Consider the following 16,614-nt stretch of genomic DNA (forward strand, 5'->3'; position numbering starts at 1 on the left):
CAGGTTCGTATTAGTTATCCATTTTATACATATCAGTGTATATATGTCCATCCCAATCCCCCTCCCCAATCTAACGAATAATTTTGCTTTTAAAGTAAATTGCCAAGACATGTTTTAATAGAAAGGTATTCTTTGTCTTTAATAATGTTCATACAAAGAATGCCTTTTGTATTTGTACAGAAATAGTTTGATAAAGCCAGGACTGTGTTTACTGGTTCAGAGTAATCATACCTCAAAGTGCCAACCAGCAATTCTTGTGAACATCAGATATAATGAAGTACCACTCAAAAACTCTAGAAACCTTTTGGTTCACAGGTGCACCGTATGGGCACAGTTGAAATCTGTAATAAATGGGGTATCGATCCAATTATTTCTAAAATACAGAAGTTTATAAGTTAAGGGTATGCTGTTTGCAGTTTCTGTTGTCAGGTGATGTGTATGAAGAACCTCCTTGCTCTGTGGATGCTGCTCGCTACTGCGGAGCGAATCCCTTGTGCGGTCCACGCGTCTCATTCTTTTTACCACGGTTCTGCTGTGGAAAATCTTGTATCTTTCACACGTCTTTGACAGCACTTGGGGCTAACAGAATAATAAACACAAATGCTAAATGCAGTTACATTTTATATTAATTAAAACAATTTTTATTTATTTTATTTTTTTTGGCTTGCGGGATCTTAGTTCTCCCACGAGGGATTGAACCCTAACCACCGGAGTGCCAGGGAATTCCCTATATTTTTTAAAGTTAGCATTTCTATGAAATATTTCAAGTTCTCAGAAAACATACAGACCAAGAATACACTTGTGGTCTCCCTGCATCCTCACATTCTAGTCCCTTTGTCACAGAAACGCGATCCTGTTACCTTTGCCCTTCTCTTTGAGCTCGTGTTTGTCGTGGTCTCGGCATCTTCCCCTGCTAGTGGGGCGGCCTTCGTCGGTGGAGGCCGAGGCTCCCCGCCGCAGCTGGGCTCGCAGGCTTCCAGGAGGCGCCAGCCCGAGGCTTCTTCCGGGAGCAGCCTGCGGGAGGGAGGCGCTGGCCGGTGGAGGGGTGGGCGGTGGTGGTGCTTGCCCTCCTCGGAGGGTCCTGGAAAGGGGAGCGGTCTTGCTGGCAGGTCCCCAGGGATGGGGTGTTGGTGAGGGGGTAGGAGGAGGCGCCGGGGGAGCCTTACCCCTGCGCCCCACCCCCACCCCCAGAGCCTCGACACCTGGAACTGGCGGCGCGTCACCTGGTTCTAGGGCGTGGGGCAGAGGGCGGCGAGTTCTGTCCCGCCTCGGCCCGAGGGTGGGGCCTGGAGGGGCGGGGCCTTCTCCACGGGAACTGAGCGCCTCGGGGCAACTCTTCTCCGGTGAGGTCGCCCGGGAGGGAGCAGCCTGGGGGCTGAGGAGGGTCCCGTGAGCAGTTTCTGCCCGGCGGCCGGACGGGGTGCTTCCGCGCGTTCTCTCTTGGCTTGGTTCTTGGTCCAAAGAAAAAGCTGCCGTCGGACGGATTTGTATGTTTATTACTTTTATCTCCGCTACCGCGCCTCTTTTACTTTTTTGAAATAGGAAGTTGAATTCGTAATTCGTTTTCTTCACTTTCCTAAGGAAAAAAGGATATTTAAGACTATAAATTTACCTTTGATTATAGCTTTGGCTGCACTCATATTTGTTGTATTGGTAAGTTTATATCTGTTCACATTTGACTTAATTTTATCTTTTTTTAGGTTGTGCTTAAACACATTAGTGTCTGCTTTAATCGTATTGAATCAGATAATTTAACTAGCGTAGTTTTCTTTTTGACATATATTTGGATGCTTGACTTACTGACTTTAAAGCTGTAGTATTTGTGTTTATTAATTTCATTTAATTAGATGAAGTTCTTTTTCCATATTTTTTTGACTGATTCAACAGTGTATTATGGCGTAGATAAAATCGACTCCTGTAATTTCTCATATCAATTTCTTCTTGCATTTAAACTTGTGCTGGTTATTTAGCAAGTAGATCAGGCTAATATTGATGTATTGTGCTTTTTATCAGTGTAAAACTATTCTCTTTATATTGTGTAATGCCTTTTTTTTTTTGCGAGGGGAGAGGGGGACCAGGTATTTTGCTTTGCCTGACAAATATGGCTGAGTGGGGTTTTAGTTTAACCAGTTGAATGTGATCTTTTCATTTTGCATCCCTCTGTGTCATTTTAACTGTACCTTTTGAAAGGTTTAATAGTCAAGTATTTAGACTAATGGATGTAATTGAAATGCTTGGCTATTTTAAAACAAACCTGTTCTTTTAATTTCCTTTCTGTTTTTCAGTTCCTTTTATTCCCTGCAGTAATTTGTAATTCAGAATATTAAGTTATAAATGTTGAAAATATTAAAAGTGCCCCCCCCTTGCCATTGAAAATGAAGAAATCAGAAGTTTTCTCCCTCCTCTCTGTCTTAAGTTGACCCAGACTATAGACTTTTTCTTTGGGGAGGGAGGGATCTTCTCTGTAAATTCCAACCTCATCTCACCCCCAGTCTTTTGGAGACTTGGTTATGCACTTCTATAAAAGAATTGTAAATATTCTGGAATCTTGCAAACCTGAAAGAGATTGTTGCCTTCAAACTACCAGAAGAACTTGGTTTGGTACAGTTTTGCATTACAACTTTTTTTTTTTTTACTCTGGATACTTTTTTTCCATTTTTTTCCCAGTTTATGGAATTACAGAAGAAGTTTGTTTTGTTTTTAGTTTAATTAGTTAATTGGTTTTCTGCTTGAAGGCCATGAGATCTTTATTTTTGTTCAGTTATTTGGATTTGCTTCCAGGATGTTGGTTCTACACTAATTAGTGTTCTCTGGAACATACTGACTATTGTCATTCTCCCTTTAGGCCCGTGGAAAGGTCTAGGGAAGTGTTGGTTAAATTCATCTTTTTAAAAAATATTTACTTTCTTTACATTCTCCTTAATAATCTTTAGTAACATCTAGGTGATTTTGTTTCCTGCTTTAATTCATTATTTTCTTTGTTGTGGTTTTCATTATTTTGGAAAATGTGTTCAGAATTCCTAGTTTATTTCTCAAGGTTGTTCTCTGGCTTCTTTTTGTTCTGCCCTTACTAATTTGCTTTCTGTAATAGTCTGCTATTCTCTTTCACGTGACAGAATTATTTATAATACTGCTGAGAATACGAATGGATAGTGTGTGTGTTTTATTCTGTTCTATGGAGGTATTATAAAGTGATTAAAAAGATTAAGCTGTGGAGTCAAATCTCAGGTTTTCCAGTTACTAAATACAGGATCTTTGGCAAATTATTTGACTTCTGTAAGCTGTGTTTCATCATGTAGTTAATAGTACTTAACCTCACAGGGGTGTTGGATTTAGCGAGATGATGCCTGTAAAGTGCTCAGCATAATGCCTAAAGTAAGTGCTCAATTCTCATGGAGTTTCTCATAGGAATGCTTATCTTCTTTTCAGTTTGAAGAATGATACTCTTTCTCTACTGTTAAATTCTTTCATAGTTCTTTATAGTCTTTAGTCAAATGCAAACACTGTGGTGCGGGCTGGAGGTGCAGAGGCAGATAGGTGTGCCTTCCCAGGAACGGTGTCAGTCTGGCGAGGCTGCTTGCACTGAAGTGAGGGTGATCTTTTTAGGAACTTCGTTATATACCAGTCATTGTCCCGTAGGTTTCTTTTCTCTGTTTCTCTTTCAAGAATGCTGATGTGTGGGTATATGATGTGTTTTAAAAGGCTTTATGTGGAAATAATTTCAAACTTTAAAAGTTGGAAAAATAAAAATAATACCCATATGCCATTTACGTAGATTCACCTGTTGTTAGGATTTCAGTATTGTCATCCATGCCCTTTCTCCTTCCTCCCTGCCCCATGTATATTTTTTTGCCCTGAACCATTTTGAGGGTAAGTTATACACACTGTGTTCCCTTTACCCCTAAATACTTAAATGTGTATTTCCTAATAATAGGGATATTCTTACGTAATCACAGCAGTATTATCACCCCATACATTTACATCAATATATCTAATCTACCATCCATATTTCAGTTTGTCACTTGATCCCATATAGCATTTCCCTCCTCCTGTGTAGGTTCCAGGATAGTCTCGGATCAAGTATTCCATTTAGTTGCCATGTTTCTTTTGAGTCCTTGAATCTGGAAAATTTCTTTAGCCCTTCTTTGTCTTTTTTGATATTGACAGTTTTGAATAATAGAGTTTTTCCTCACATACCTGGTTTTTGTTTGTTTTGTTTTCTTTAAATCACAAATAGAACTTTCCTTATTTTGTCTTTGTCTGATATTTCCTCATGATTATAGAGAGAGTTATTCATTCTTGGGCAGAATGTTGCGTAAGTGGTGCTGTGCTCTTCTCAGGCTTTCAGCTGGGTGCACCTGATGGTTCGCTCTCCCTCACAGGTGGTGTGAATTCTGATCATCTGGTCAAGCTGCTGTAAAGTTTCTCCACTGTTTTCTTTCTCTCCTATCTAATAAAGCAGTACGTGAGGAGACACTTTAACACCGTGCGAATATCTTGCTGCTCCTCAGAATTTTCTCCAAGATGACAGGAACCAATGCCTGATGCAGTTTTTACCTGTTGTTTCTAACTCCACATTTACCGGTCAGCCCCCTGCATTCTGTTGCATGCAGGAACCCTCCCTTCTTTCACATGTTAAAATTACGTATATCTGGTCAGTGTTGACTCATGAATTCCTGTTAGTATTGATAATTTATTGCTGTACCTCATTTGTTTTGTGCTCAAATTGTCCAGTTTTGCCTTTGATATCCTTTTCACGCTGGCTCCTGTGTCTTTGTGGCATGCCCTCACCATTAAGCACCTCATTACATTTGGGCATAACAAGATACTCCAACATCATCTTACACCTCCCTGCCCTAGCCCTGGAATCTGTCCTCTTTTCTATAAATAGGCCAAGTTCCTTTAGTGCAGATTGGGTGCTAGGTGTGCCCATTGCTCTGGGGGTGTTTGCTGCTTTGTCCTTTCAGCATATGAGGCAGTAAATACATGCATGTGTATACATTTACACATATGCATATCTACAAATACATAAGTATGCGTATACTCACACATGTACATCGTTTATAAATAATGAATTTACACCAATACCTCCAATTCTGATCCCTCCTGCTGAGTTCTTTGCCTTCTCACATTCTTACATATCCATTCTCGTATAGTAAGAATCCTTGTGTTTTGCCTGTTATCCTTGAAGATTTTGGTTTTTTAAAAATTCCCCATTCTTTTCTTATTGATTTAATTTTTAAAAATACATAGGATATTAACACGCTTTCAAAAATTTCTGATTCATCCTTCCTGTATTTTTTTGTAATGATAAGCAAATATATTTTTGTTTCCCTTTTCTACACTAAAGGTAGTAGCATATGTGCTCTTTTCTTTGTTGCTTTTTTTTTTAACTTAAAATCTGGAAGTCACTTCATATCAGTTCATAGAGATCTTCCTCATTCCTCCTCCTCCCTTCCTTCCTTGCTTCCTTCCTTTCTCTCTCTTTCGTTCTCTTTCTCCCTCTCTTCCTCTCTCTCTCTCTCTCTCTCTTTCTTTCTTCTGTTTATTTGAACCATAGTTTTTCAGCCAATGTCCTATGCTTGAATATTTAGGTAGTTTCCAATATTTTACATTAGAAGTGATTCTGTAGTCAATAACTTTGTGCATATGGGTTTTTGAATTGCTGGGAGCGAATCTCTAGAATAAATTTCTAGTAGTAGGATTACTGGCTCAGGGGGGTAAATGCGTATGTAATTTTGTTAGGTATCGTCAAATTCCCTTTCATGGGACTTGTGGCTCTTCCTTTTGCCACCACTCATGCATGAGAGAACTTCTTTTCTACATCCTTGCCAACAGGCTGTCATGTTCAGCTTTTGATTTTTGCCTGTCTTATGAGTGAAAAATGTTATCTCAGTGTAGTCTAATTTTCTTTTCTCTTTTGAGTGAAGCTGGTCATTTTTTCCTGTGTTTAGGGGTCATTTTTTTACCCCTTTTTGCGAGTTGTCTGTTCTTGTGTGTTGCCTGTTACTCTTGAAGATTTTGATGACCCCACAGTCTAAGAGCTCCTTGTATAGTCGGGATATAAGGCCTTCAGCTGCGTTATACGGTGCACATCTTTTCTTCCAGTTTGTTGTTTGCCTTTTAGCTTTGCCTGTGTTATTTTTTGCCATGCAAAAGTTTATTTTTATATAGTCAGATTTATCAGTCTTCTATTGCTTTTGGATTTTTGAGTTAAAATTAGAAAGCCTTTTCCTATACTGAGGCTATAGGAGAGTTCATGTTTTCTTCTAGTTTTTATGTTATTTTTTACATTTAGCTCTCTAATCCATTTTTAGTTGATGCTTCTATATGGTATGAGTTATCTTTTCCCAGTTGGCTATCCAGTTGTCCAAAATCCATTCACTAAAAAGACAGTCTTTGCCTCAGTGACTTGAGATTCCAGACTAGAGTTTTAGATTTAGTTGGGTTTATTTCTGGAATTTCTTGTCTGTTCCATTGCTCTGTCTTTCTATCTTCATGAGCCAATGCCGTACCGTTTTAATTATAGAGGCTTTGCAGTATCTGGTAGCTGTGGTCCCCTGTCAGATCTTTTCTATTTCACATTTTTCCTAGCTGTTTTGTCGTTTATTTTTCCATATGAACCTTAGGCTCTGTGAAAAACCTCACTGGAATTTTTATCAGGTCACTTTAAATTTATTCATTGATAGTGAAATCTTGATGTTAGGACATCCTAACGAAGAACAAGGTATGTCTTTGCATTTGTTCAAGTCTAGTTTAGTGTCTTCTAGGAATGTTTTCTAATTTTCTTTGTATAGGTTTTGGACATTTCTTAAGTTTATTCTTAAAAGTTTTCTCTATTTTGTTGATGTTATAAATGGGATTTTCCCATTCATTATATCTTTTAACTGGTTATTATTTGTGTATGTGAATTCTATTGAATTTTCATTGCTAATTTTATATCCTGCTACTTCGTTAAATTCTTATATTAAATTTGTGATACATTCTCTAGGATTTTCCAAATATGCTGTCTTGTCATCTACAAATAGTTTTACTTTTTCTTTTCCTATTTTGCTTCTGTTTTCATTTGTTTTAGTGTTTACATTGGTTCAGAACCATGTTAAATAGTAGTGGAGATAGTAGGCATCCTTGCTTTGTTTCTGACCTTAGTGGGACTGCCTCTGGGGTTCCCCAATTAAATAAAATGCTGGCTTTAGAATTGAGGTATGTGTGTATGTCACATTAAGGAAATACCTACCCATTTTAATTTTCTCGGAAGTTTTTTTTTTTATTAGGAATGGATTTTAATTTTTTTCCAAAGGTCTTTTCAGCATCTAGTGAAATAATTTATCTTCTCTCCTCAGACCTAATAATATGTTAGATTTTATTAATAGGTTTTCTAATATTTAACCATACTTGCATTTTTGTGTAAACTCCTCTTGGACATGGTTTATGGTTTTTCTTGATTTGCTATTGGAGTCTGTTTGCTAACATTTTACTTAGGATTTGTCATCAGTATTTACGAGTACCTCCATTTTAAATCTGTAAGACTTTAGCAGATCTGTGGTTCATGCTAGTTTCTCTTTTTCAGTGAGCATCTCTTTTGTATCAAAAGATACCAGCAGCTCAAAAAGATAAAGTTCCTTTTTTATTGGTGCTTTAGATTGCAAAGTTGGGGGTGGGTGGGTAATGAGAGTCCCGCAATTTGTCAGCCTTGTGCCCAGGATTTTAAGGCAGCCTAGCTCAGAGGCACAGAAGGTTTGGCTGGCCTCTGCCAGGCCTTGCACATCAGCAGTTCTACTTTGCTAACGGTAGTGCCTCTCTGTTCTGAGAATATGAGAAGCCATAATTGGATATTGATGTTGAGTGGTTATTTTCACCATTTCAGACACCTAATCATTTGGAGTGGGTTGTATTTCCTTAGTGTGAATTCTTGTTTTTAGTTTCTGAGCTACCCATAAACAAACAGAATTCCCTAGCAGGACCATTTTGCTTTCAGAGTAGTGAGTTGAGTAGGCTTACTCAACACGAGCTACTTCCTGATTCTGGAATGTGTTTCTTTTTTTGAAGTTTGGATTGCTACGTTCTTGGTTTTCTTCCTTCCCTATTTATGTTTTCTTGGATGTCTCTATCCACTATTTACACTTTCCAGGAGGTTTCAGTGTAAATTGAGTGATATCTCATCAGATGTTCAAAACAAACCTCTTTTTCAAAAACGTACACCCTAAATTAGTGTCATAAAAATTAAAGCTTAATATATAATCTACAAATGTTTCACTGATTTTTTAAAAAGGTTTACACCAGAACTGCAGTACAAATGCATAACAAACTGTTTCTGTTTTCATTTTTCCTGGTGTTTAGAATTGCAGAATATGTGTCGAGTGTGGCACACGATCTAGTTCTCAGTGGCACCACAATTGCCTGGTATGTGACAGTTGTTACCAACAGCAGGATAACTTATGTCCTTTCTGTGGGAAGTGCTACCATCCAGAATTGCAGAAAGACATGCTTCATTGTAATATGTGCAAAAGGTAAGAAGATATAGTTATTCCATTTGTTTGTCAGTTCTTCTGTCCATGTGATCATCTGCTCTGCCATGTATTTTGAGATCCAAACTTTTGTCATTCCAGTAATCCTTTCAATACTGAGTGCCATTATAGATGGAATTAAAGTATGTTTTTATGAGTCTGAAACGCATAACGATGTAAGTGGGCAAAAAATAAGACAAGACCAGAAACAAGCATTAAGAGGGAAAAGTAAAGAGTAAATAGTTTAAAATGTGTTTAAAAAAGGTCAACACCTGTGATGACATCCAAAAATGACAGCTTCTTTTCTAGAACCTTCAATTGCTAACCCCTATTACCTCTTCTTCCATCCTTACCCCTTCCTATATCCAGTTTTTCAGCAATTATCTTTCTTTTCCCTAAATATTAATTTGACTTTAAATTAGAAAATTTTATTTAAATATATTTATCATCACAGATGGGTTCACTTAGAATGTGACAAACCGACAGATCATGAACTGGATTCTCAGCTCAAAGAAGAGTACATCTGTATGTATTGCAAACACTTAGCTGAGATGGATCCATTACAGCCAGGTGATGAAGTGGAGATGGCTGAACTCACTACAGGTAAATTGAGAGTTTTTGTTTTTTAGGATGCTGTGCCAGCCAGTCAGCAGTATATTACTTTAGTAACAATGAGGGAATCCTGTGTATCAGATCCCATCTTATTTTTAGCTTCTGTACCTGTGATCTTGGTCATCTCTGAATCTGATGGTTAACATCTAATCTAGCCTCTTTACAACTGTTCACCCAATATTTGAATTCCAGGACTATCGTACGCTCCTACAATTGTGTTTTTTGGGCCAACAGTGGAAGTTCCTTACTGTTTGGCTCTATGACCTAGTTTGCACTTCATACTCTGGGTTATTTTACTCCAAACAAATTTTAGTTTTATTAAATTTTGTTCATGTAGTTTTATTAGTACACCATTGGGTTATAAACGTAATAACAAGATTCTTAGATCATAAAGGGAACAGACCTGCTAATCAGATCGTTTTTCATTTTCATCAGTATGAATGGCAAAGTCTGTAAAAGTTCTATTTTATCATCTGCAAGGGGGTTAAGTAGACACACCTTGGTTACTAACATTTTGTTTCTAGTATGCCATCAGTATACAGTTGTGCAGTATCCTTTCAAAATAATAAAATTCCAGTTACTTTTTAATTCATTATATTTTCCATATTGGAAAAATGTAAATATATATTTGGTTCAAAATAGAAAAATCTGAAGAAGAATTTATGGCATTTTCAGGGATAATTTACCCCCATTAGAACAAGGTGATAGTTGTTGACTTAGTTAACAAAAACAGAAGAACTCATTCTGAGCTAAAGAATAAATAATTTTCTGTTAAGATTGTAACAATGAAATGGAAGTTGAAGGCCCTGAGGACCACATGGTACTTCTGGAGCACGCGGCTAATAAAGACGTCGGTGGCCAGCAGCCCGTGCCTGGGATTGTTCCAGATGGTAAGGGTGTTTTTGGTGATGGACAGTCTGTTCTCTGAAGAAAATGCGTGTGTAGAGTGAATATGTGAACATCTGCAACTTTAGTACCCTAGATAAAAATAAGCTGAGACATAGTCATGTACGAAGTTATTTAGAGAGGAGCCTTTTTAAATAAAATAAACTGAGAAATTAATCGGGGAAAGGGCATGTATATATTGTCTTGATAGTTCAGCTGTAATCTAGACTATACTCATAAATATATACTTTGTTTAGGGATCAAGTGATTTTCATTAAAAAGCAATTTCTTTCTTTAGTTATCTTTGTAATTACTAACTAGAGCTGTTGCTGATTGTGAGATGTTTCATGCTGAGATAATGAAAAATTCATTGTTTTAGATCATGTAAGCAGTCCTGTTGAGGGTTATTTCAATGATATTTCAGTTAAGCTTTTTGCATTATTGATAATAGCTATTATTGTACTTGAGGATCTGGAATTAATGAGAGACCAGGTTTGGGGAAAACTACTTATTAAATTTAATCTTGGTCTCACCTCAAAGTCTGTGGGATTGTATGTGATACTGTGTTATATAGGTTGAATGTATACATAAAAAGCCCTTGAGATATTTTGAGGTTAATTTTATATTTAACAACTCTCATTAAAAATTATACTTCATAAAGATATAAAGCGAAGAAAAATAAGACAAAACTATATAATAATCTTATAGTACATAATCAGATTCCTTCCATATCCAGTTTCATTTCCATATCCTACTTAACAAATGAATAGTAACAGGATGTTTTATGCTTATATTTGAAATTGGAATTTGGCAGAAGGATAAATATCTTACCCAAATTACTGTTGAGAAGGCAGTGTTAGAGGAGTTTGGACTCCTTGCTGGAGATTCCATAAGTGTGTTATTCACAGCAGCTTACATCCATACTGGAGAGCAGCAGAGGAGTGATCCACCGGAAAGTCATGGCATGCGTGGACTTCTCATTGCTGGTAGGCAACGTGTTCATATCGTCTAATTTGATTGATTTACAGCATAACGCCTTTATGGTTGCTATGCGATTTGAGTCATAGTCTGCTAAGGTGACTTTTCAAATTAGAGATGAATTGTTTACTATTGCTATACTCACATGAAGGTAGTTCAGTCTGTGGTTAGGTGATCCTCTTCTGGAAAACCATTGGCAGTGGATTTCTAAGGCAGAAATAGAGCATGTTTGCACTTTTATCTTAATCCTTCCTGCCTAGCACAGAGGAGAAAGAACATCCTCGTGTTCTGAGTGTGTATTGCCTCTTTGCCAGTGAGACTTGAGGTAGTTGATCTACTATTATGAGCACATAATTTAGGCATCATATAGCATTAAGATTGTTTTACTTGAGTCACTCAAATGGTGATACTTTCGGTTTTAAACCAAAAATGTTCACTTCATTTATATGTATTTTCTGTTTTAAAAGTCCATTTTTTTATTACTTTTAAAATATTAAAGTATTTTTGAAGTACTTTTGTGTTTAAAAATATTTAGTATGATCAGATCTGTTATTTGATGTTTTTTTGCTTTTCAACTATAGTCTTTGAATAAAGCAGGAGTGAGAAGTGAGATTTCATTTTGATATAAGAACATATATAAATTTCAGTCACCGTGGTAAATAGTAAATAAGGAAATTAGTGTCTTTATTAATGTACGTAAGAAATTACCCTGATAGCATTTGAAATAAGTGCTTTTTATCATCAGTGGTCTTACTTAATAGAGCCACTTAGGGCCCATGTCAATTGGACCTCTAACCTTACTCTTAAGTAATATTGGGTTAAAGGTTTAACTTACTAGTACCCTGATTTAAAATTTAGTAGTCAGTGACTATAGATACTTCTGATATCTAATTCTTTTTATTGATTTGCTAAGATAAGTCTCTTTGGTGATAGATGATGAGGAAGAACAATAATTATATCCAAAAAAATGTATTGATTGTGTTAGCATGTATGGCTAAGCAAAATAAGTCTTTTCTCTCTATGGTCATTACTTATTTGAGTCTACAGAAGCTTTGTTACATCTTGTGTCGGCTTATTGCAAAATTCTTTTTATTCTAGACTAATCTTTTTTAATTTGGACACATCATGTAATATCACTGAGCCTCATTTTCCTAGTTGTAAAATGAGTATAACTTCACCTACAAAATTTTAAATCCTCTTGTAAGTGACCAAACTGTGAAACATCATATATAATAGTTATATTAGAAATTAATTCTATTTTAATATTCTTACCAGAAATTACCTTAAACTCTGGGGATCCCATTAAGGTAGTGTTCTTGTAGGTTTTCTGGTCTGATCGGTGACTGATTCTAATCCATAAACCCTGCTCTCTTTTGACCTTTACTAAACTTGGTAATTGCCTTATTACCTTTCTTGATGAATACCTTCTGACTTAAGGCATGGTTTTAAGCAAAAGTATGTTTTGGATCCCCCCCCGCCCCGCCAACGTTTTTTTTCTACCCAAGCCTATTATTTTTAAACCATAGAGCTACAGACATGTAAGACATTAATGTTTTATACCTAATCATAGTTAGAAATTTCAAATTCATAGGTACATTAACATAATAGATATTTGAAATTTTATAGAATCATCCCAAGATAAAATGAATCCTGAATTGGAAAATCAGATTTCTCGTGAAGCTGATAGCGAAGAAATGGAAATGCCTCCTAAAGTGATGCACACTTGCGGTGCAGATCAAAATGAGAACAAAATGGAAGTGACAGACAGCGCTGAAGCCCTTGCGCCCCAGGTCGCTGCGCAGCAGGGGGAAGTGCACTTGTTGGAGGGACCTAACATGGCGGTGTCCCCAGAAGAATCCCGGCCTCCAGGAGTCAACACTGAATCCGTCACTGTCCCGTCCCCCGGTGGGGAAGGTACGGCTTTATGTTCTAAGGAACAGTTGGCCATAGAAAGGGTACCAGAAGAAATGGAACAGAAAGAAAATCCTGAACCCTCTACTGCATTTATGGACTTCGAAGTGGCTCCTGCAGTTGAGAGTTGTGTGAAAGATGGTGTATGCCAAGAAAGCAAATCTGTAAAATTACCATCTGAGACAGAGTCACCATCTTCATCAGCAGCGGGCATGAGCAAGGCAAACGCGTCTTCCTCTCCAGCACTTTCTTCCGACTTGCCTTCCCACGACATGCTGCATAGTTACCCCTCGACTCCCAGTGCTTCTGCTGGAAACGTCATGCCAACAACTTACATCTCAGTCACCCCCAAAATTGGCATGGGTAAACCAGCTATTACCAAAAGGAAATTTTCTCCTGGTAGACCTCGGTCCAGACAGGTATGGTGATTTTAATGATGTTGATAGAAAAGATGTTGGAGTGATTCTATAAAGTAAAAAAAAGTGTATGTGTAGCTTTGGTTTGGAGGGCAGGTTTTCCCGTTTAGGTGGAATGTAGATGTAATGTTGACTTATGTGTTTTGGCCACTTCAAAAAACACACTGTTAATGAAGACTAGTTTATTAAACTTGAAGTGATCTTATTGGAATGTAAGTGCAACCTCTTTGATTATAGTTTCTAATAGAAAACACTTTAACGAAGTTTGTAGTTCTATGCCATAGTAACAGCAGAGACTTAAAAAGTAAGGTTTTGAGTATAGTGTAATTAACATTTATTTTTCCCCTCATATATTTGTTTAGATATTATTCGTTGTACATATTTTTAACTGCTTAAGCATCAGAATTTACCTAGAGTATTTTTCATGCAGGGGAATTTCTCATTTTGGTTTTTCTATTGATTGCTAACTTTTTGTGGGAATTTTTTTAAAGTTAGGACTTACTTCAGTGGTTTTGTGAACAAAATTTTAGGATTATATTGTTGATCTTCAGGAAATGAAGGGAGTTCTTCCCATGATTATTCTAAGTTGTGTGAATGTGAACTCTACCCTGTAAGGGTAAGTTCCAGATCTTTTTTAGTGGGATTTGAGTGAAACTACAAAGCAAAATGAAGATACTATAGCTAAGAATTATATGTTCTACAAAATTTCTACTTTCTGAAGTTTTTCATAAAATAGCAACATATCAAACAGTGAAAAAGTCATTAGTCGCAATAATAATTTGGAGTTTTAAGTCTCATGATTTAAATTGCTTTCAGTGATTAAAGTTTAACTTTTTATAGGAATAATAATATTTTGATCGTCTAATTTTGGGATTGTGACACCAGTAAAAAAGTTAAATCAAACTTTATTTTAATGTGAAAATTAGTCTCCTACTTGATATTTATTTTCTATTCTAAGAGAGATTTTTCTTCTCAAACTAGTTCTCTTCATCCTTAGTTTTTTCTTTTATTTTCCTTTTCTTTTTTTGAATAGCATATACTAATTGTGTAGTTTTGGCTCTGAAAAGACTTTAGCAATGGAAATTTGAATCTCAAATTTAATTTTGGTTCAGACATTTACATTCTTTAAGGATATTGCATCATAAATATTCCTGTTAAATTTTACTGGTGTCTCTCCTTATTTAGAGACTTCTGCTCCAACTGAGAAGCCATTACGATTATTTTTCTGTTGACCTATGTTCCAAAATAGTGTGGGTATTTTTGTATGTGTGTGAGAGTGTGTATGTACATATATTTTTTTTCTTCCAAGTTCATCCCATTTTACATGAGCCGTGTCTTAATATTTGTTACTGTTACTACTACTGCTATGTTCTCTTTCAACTGTGGTAGTATTCTCCTTTCTATTTAGCTGCTACTGTCTGATTACTACCTCACAATTTGCTGCTAATCTCACAAGCAGCTATAGGCCATGTTCTACCTCCCAGTTTTGTTTTAGTTGTATAGGAAACAACCTTCACTTGGTGATTCAAAAAGCTTGTTGATACACTGCTTTGCTTTTGTGGAGACTATGCATTGGATAGAACAAGATACCTTATTTGTATCATCTTATTTTATGGGAAAATATTTAATGAAGTCACATGACTGTGATCTACTTCAGACACTCATGTACTAATTGCTCTCATGATAATATTGAAAGTTTTTGTTAAATCTTCTATGAAATATGTTTTCTTAGAAACATTTTCTTGAAGTATTCTTAAATATTTAAAGAAAATTTCATAGAAAAACATAAGTACTCTTAAATATATTTTGATAACTTTCAAATGCTAAGAATTTTTTTCTTCATTTTACCTTTCCACCTTTTTTGTTGTTGTTGTTGCTAACATCATATATGTGGAGAGCTTAGGAATTTACATAAATTCTAAGACTGACATCTGTTGAGAGGTTCTCATAGAGAAGGTGAAATTTCTTCAATAGAGTAGGTTTCCAAAAATAGTACTTCATTAGATTATAACCACTTTGCCATTACGTTGTGAACTGAATTTCTTATTTTTCATCAATTTAAGTAGTTTATTAAGAACCCTAGAATTTTATAACATACTTGTGTATTGCAATAGCATTTTAAATGAAGTGTCTCGAATTAACATATCAGTTTCATAATCTGTTCCTGTGAGAGCAAAACAGGCCTCCAGTGGTGAGCTGTAGAGGATTATAGTTTTGTTAACAATTAATTACAAGTAAGCAATCCCTCCCTCCCTGCCTCCCTCCCTTCTCTTTCTTCCATTTCTGGTTTCTAGACGTAAACCTTTTAGTAAGAAGCACTGTTGGCATTTTGGGGGGTTGGTTGGTTTTTGCTTTTAAAGTTAAAAAAGGCAGATCGGTGAATCATATCATCCAAATAAAGAGAGATTCTGTTCTTGATAAATTATTTCATATCCAGCTTTTAACTAAAATAAATTTGAAGTTTGAAGTACTGCTGTATATAATGTATACATAATGATATTAAAGGAAATTACTCTAGTAGTTGTAATTGTCTATTCCTGGATACCTATGAGGTAAACTTACATACTGATACTTTGTCTTAGAACCTATCAAAAAAGGTTTCATTAGTAAATAGGTAAATATTCTCTATTCTTTATGAGGAATAAAAGTTGTAGAGTAGATGCCAACAGTGATTTTCCCACATACCTTCTAGTCTAAATACTGTGTGGCATTTTATAAAAGTGACTTTTAAGAAGTCTTTTTTGTATTATTTATATATATTTGTACTGTAATTAATTGATTCTGGGAAAGATTGATTAATAGAAATTCAGCATGAATATTTCCATAGTGCAGTTGTTTGACTTCAAAGCCTTATTCTTCCATTACTGTCTGTAGGACACCAAGCAAGTTACCATGTGAACTCTCTTGGTTTCTTCATCCATAAAACTACATCAGATGGTTGTTAGAATTTAACGATAACACCTATAAACCCCCTGACACATAGCAAACGGTAGTGCTGCCCTGCTTTCTTTCTTGATTTGCAGGATAATGCAGATATTATGTGAAAATGGAGACTTGAGAAGGATGTAGTGTTCATGTGTTAAATTTGGCTGTGAAGTGGTGGTCCTGAAACCCATCACGTTGACTCATAACTATTTCTAAGGAAATGTGCCAGTGAAAATAACTGCAGGCCCGACCAAGTCAAACACTGGCCACAGTAAATACAGGATGTAGTAGGTTTTCAAGTTCAGTGCCGCATAGTGGTTGCACAGATTTTAGAACTAAACTGCCTATTTAATTATTCTGTGTGTGATAGAGGCTGCACT

General features: G+C 36.2%; 1 protein-coding gene across 21 annotated transcripts in view; it reads left to right on the plus strand.

Moving 5' to 3' along the window:
• Positions 1-16,614, plus strand: part of KMT2C (lysine methyltransferase 2C) — a 288,150-nt gene that overhangs the window by 172,596 nt on the left and 98,940 nt on the right. For 17 of the 21 annotated variants that reach the window (XR_007479396.1, XM_033408301.2, XM_033408303.2 and 14 more), the window contains 5 exons: positions 8,341-8,510; positions 8,962-9,110; positions 9,896-10,009; positions 10,913-10,990; positions 12,609-13,312. Coding sequence is in view for 20 of the 21 variants with exons in the window: in XM_033408301.2 (XP_033264192.2) it covers positions 8,341-8,510; positions 8,962-9,110; positions 9,896-10,009; positions 10,913-10,990; positions 12,609-13,312 (1,215 nt within the window). In the remaining variant the exon portion in view is untranslated. The remainder of the gene's footprint in view (positions 1-8,340; positions 8,511-8,961; positions 9,111-9,895; positions 10,010-10,912; positions 10,991-12,608; positions 13,313-16,614) is intronic. The other 4 variants (XM_033408304.2, XM_033408309.2, XM_049715150.1 and 1 more) reach the window with 2 other exon arrangements.

The sequence above is a fragment of the Orcinus orca genome, chromosome 9 (genome assembly GCF_937001465.1).
Source record: "Orcinus orca chromosome 9, mOrcOrc1.1, whole genome shotgun sequence".
Classification (NCBI taxonomy): Eukaryota; Metazoa; Chordata; class Mammalia; order Artiodactyla; family Delphinidae; genus Orcinus; species Orcinus orca.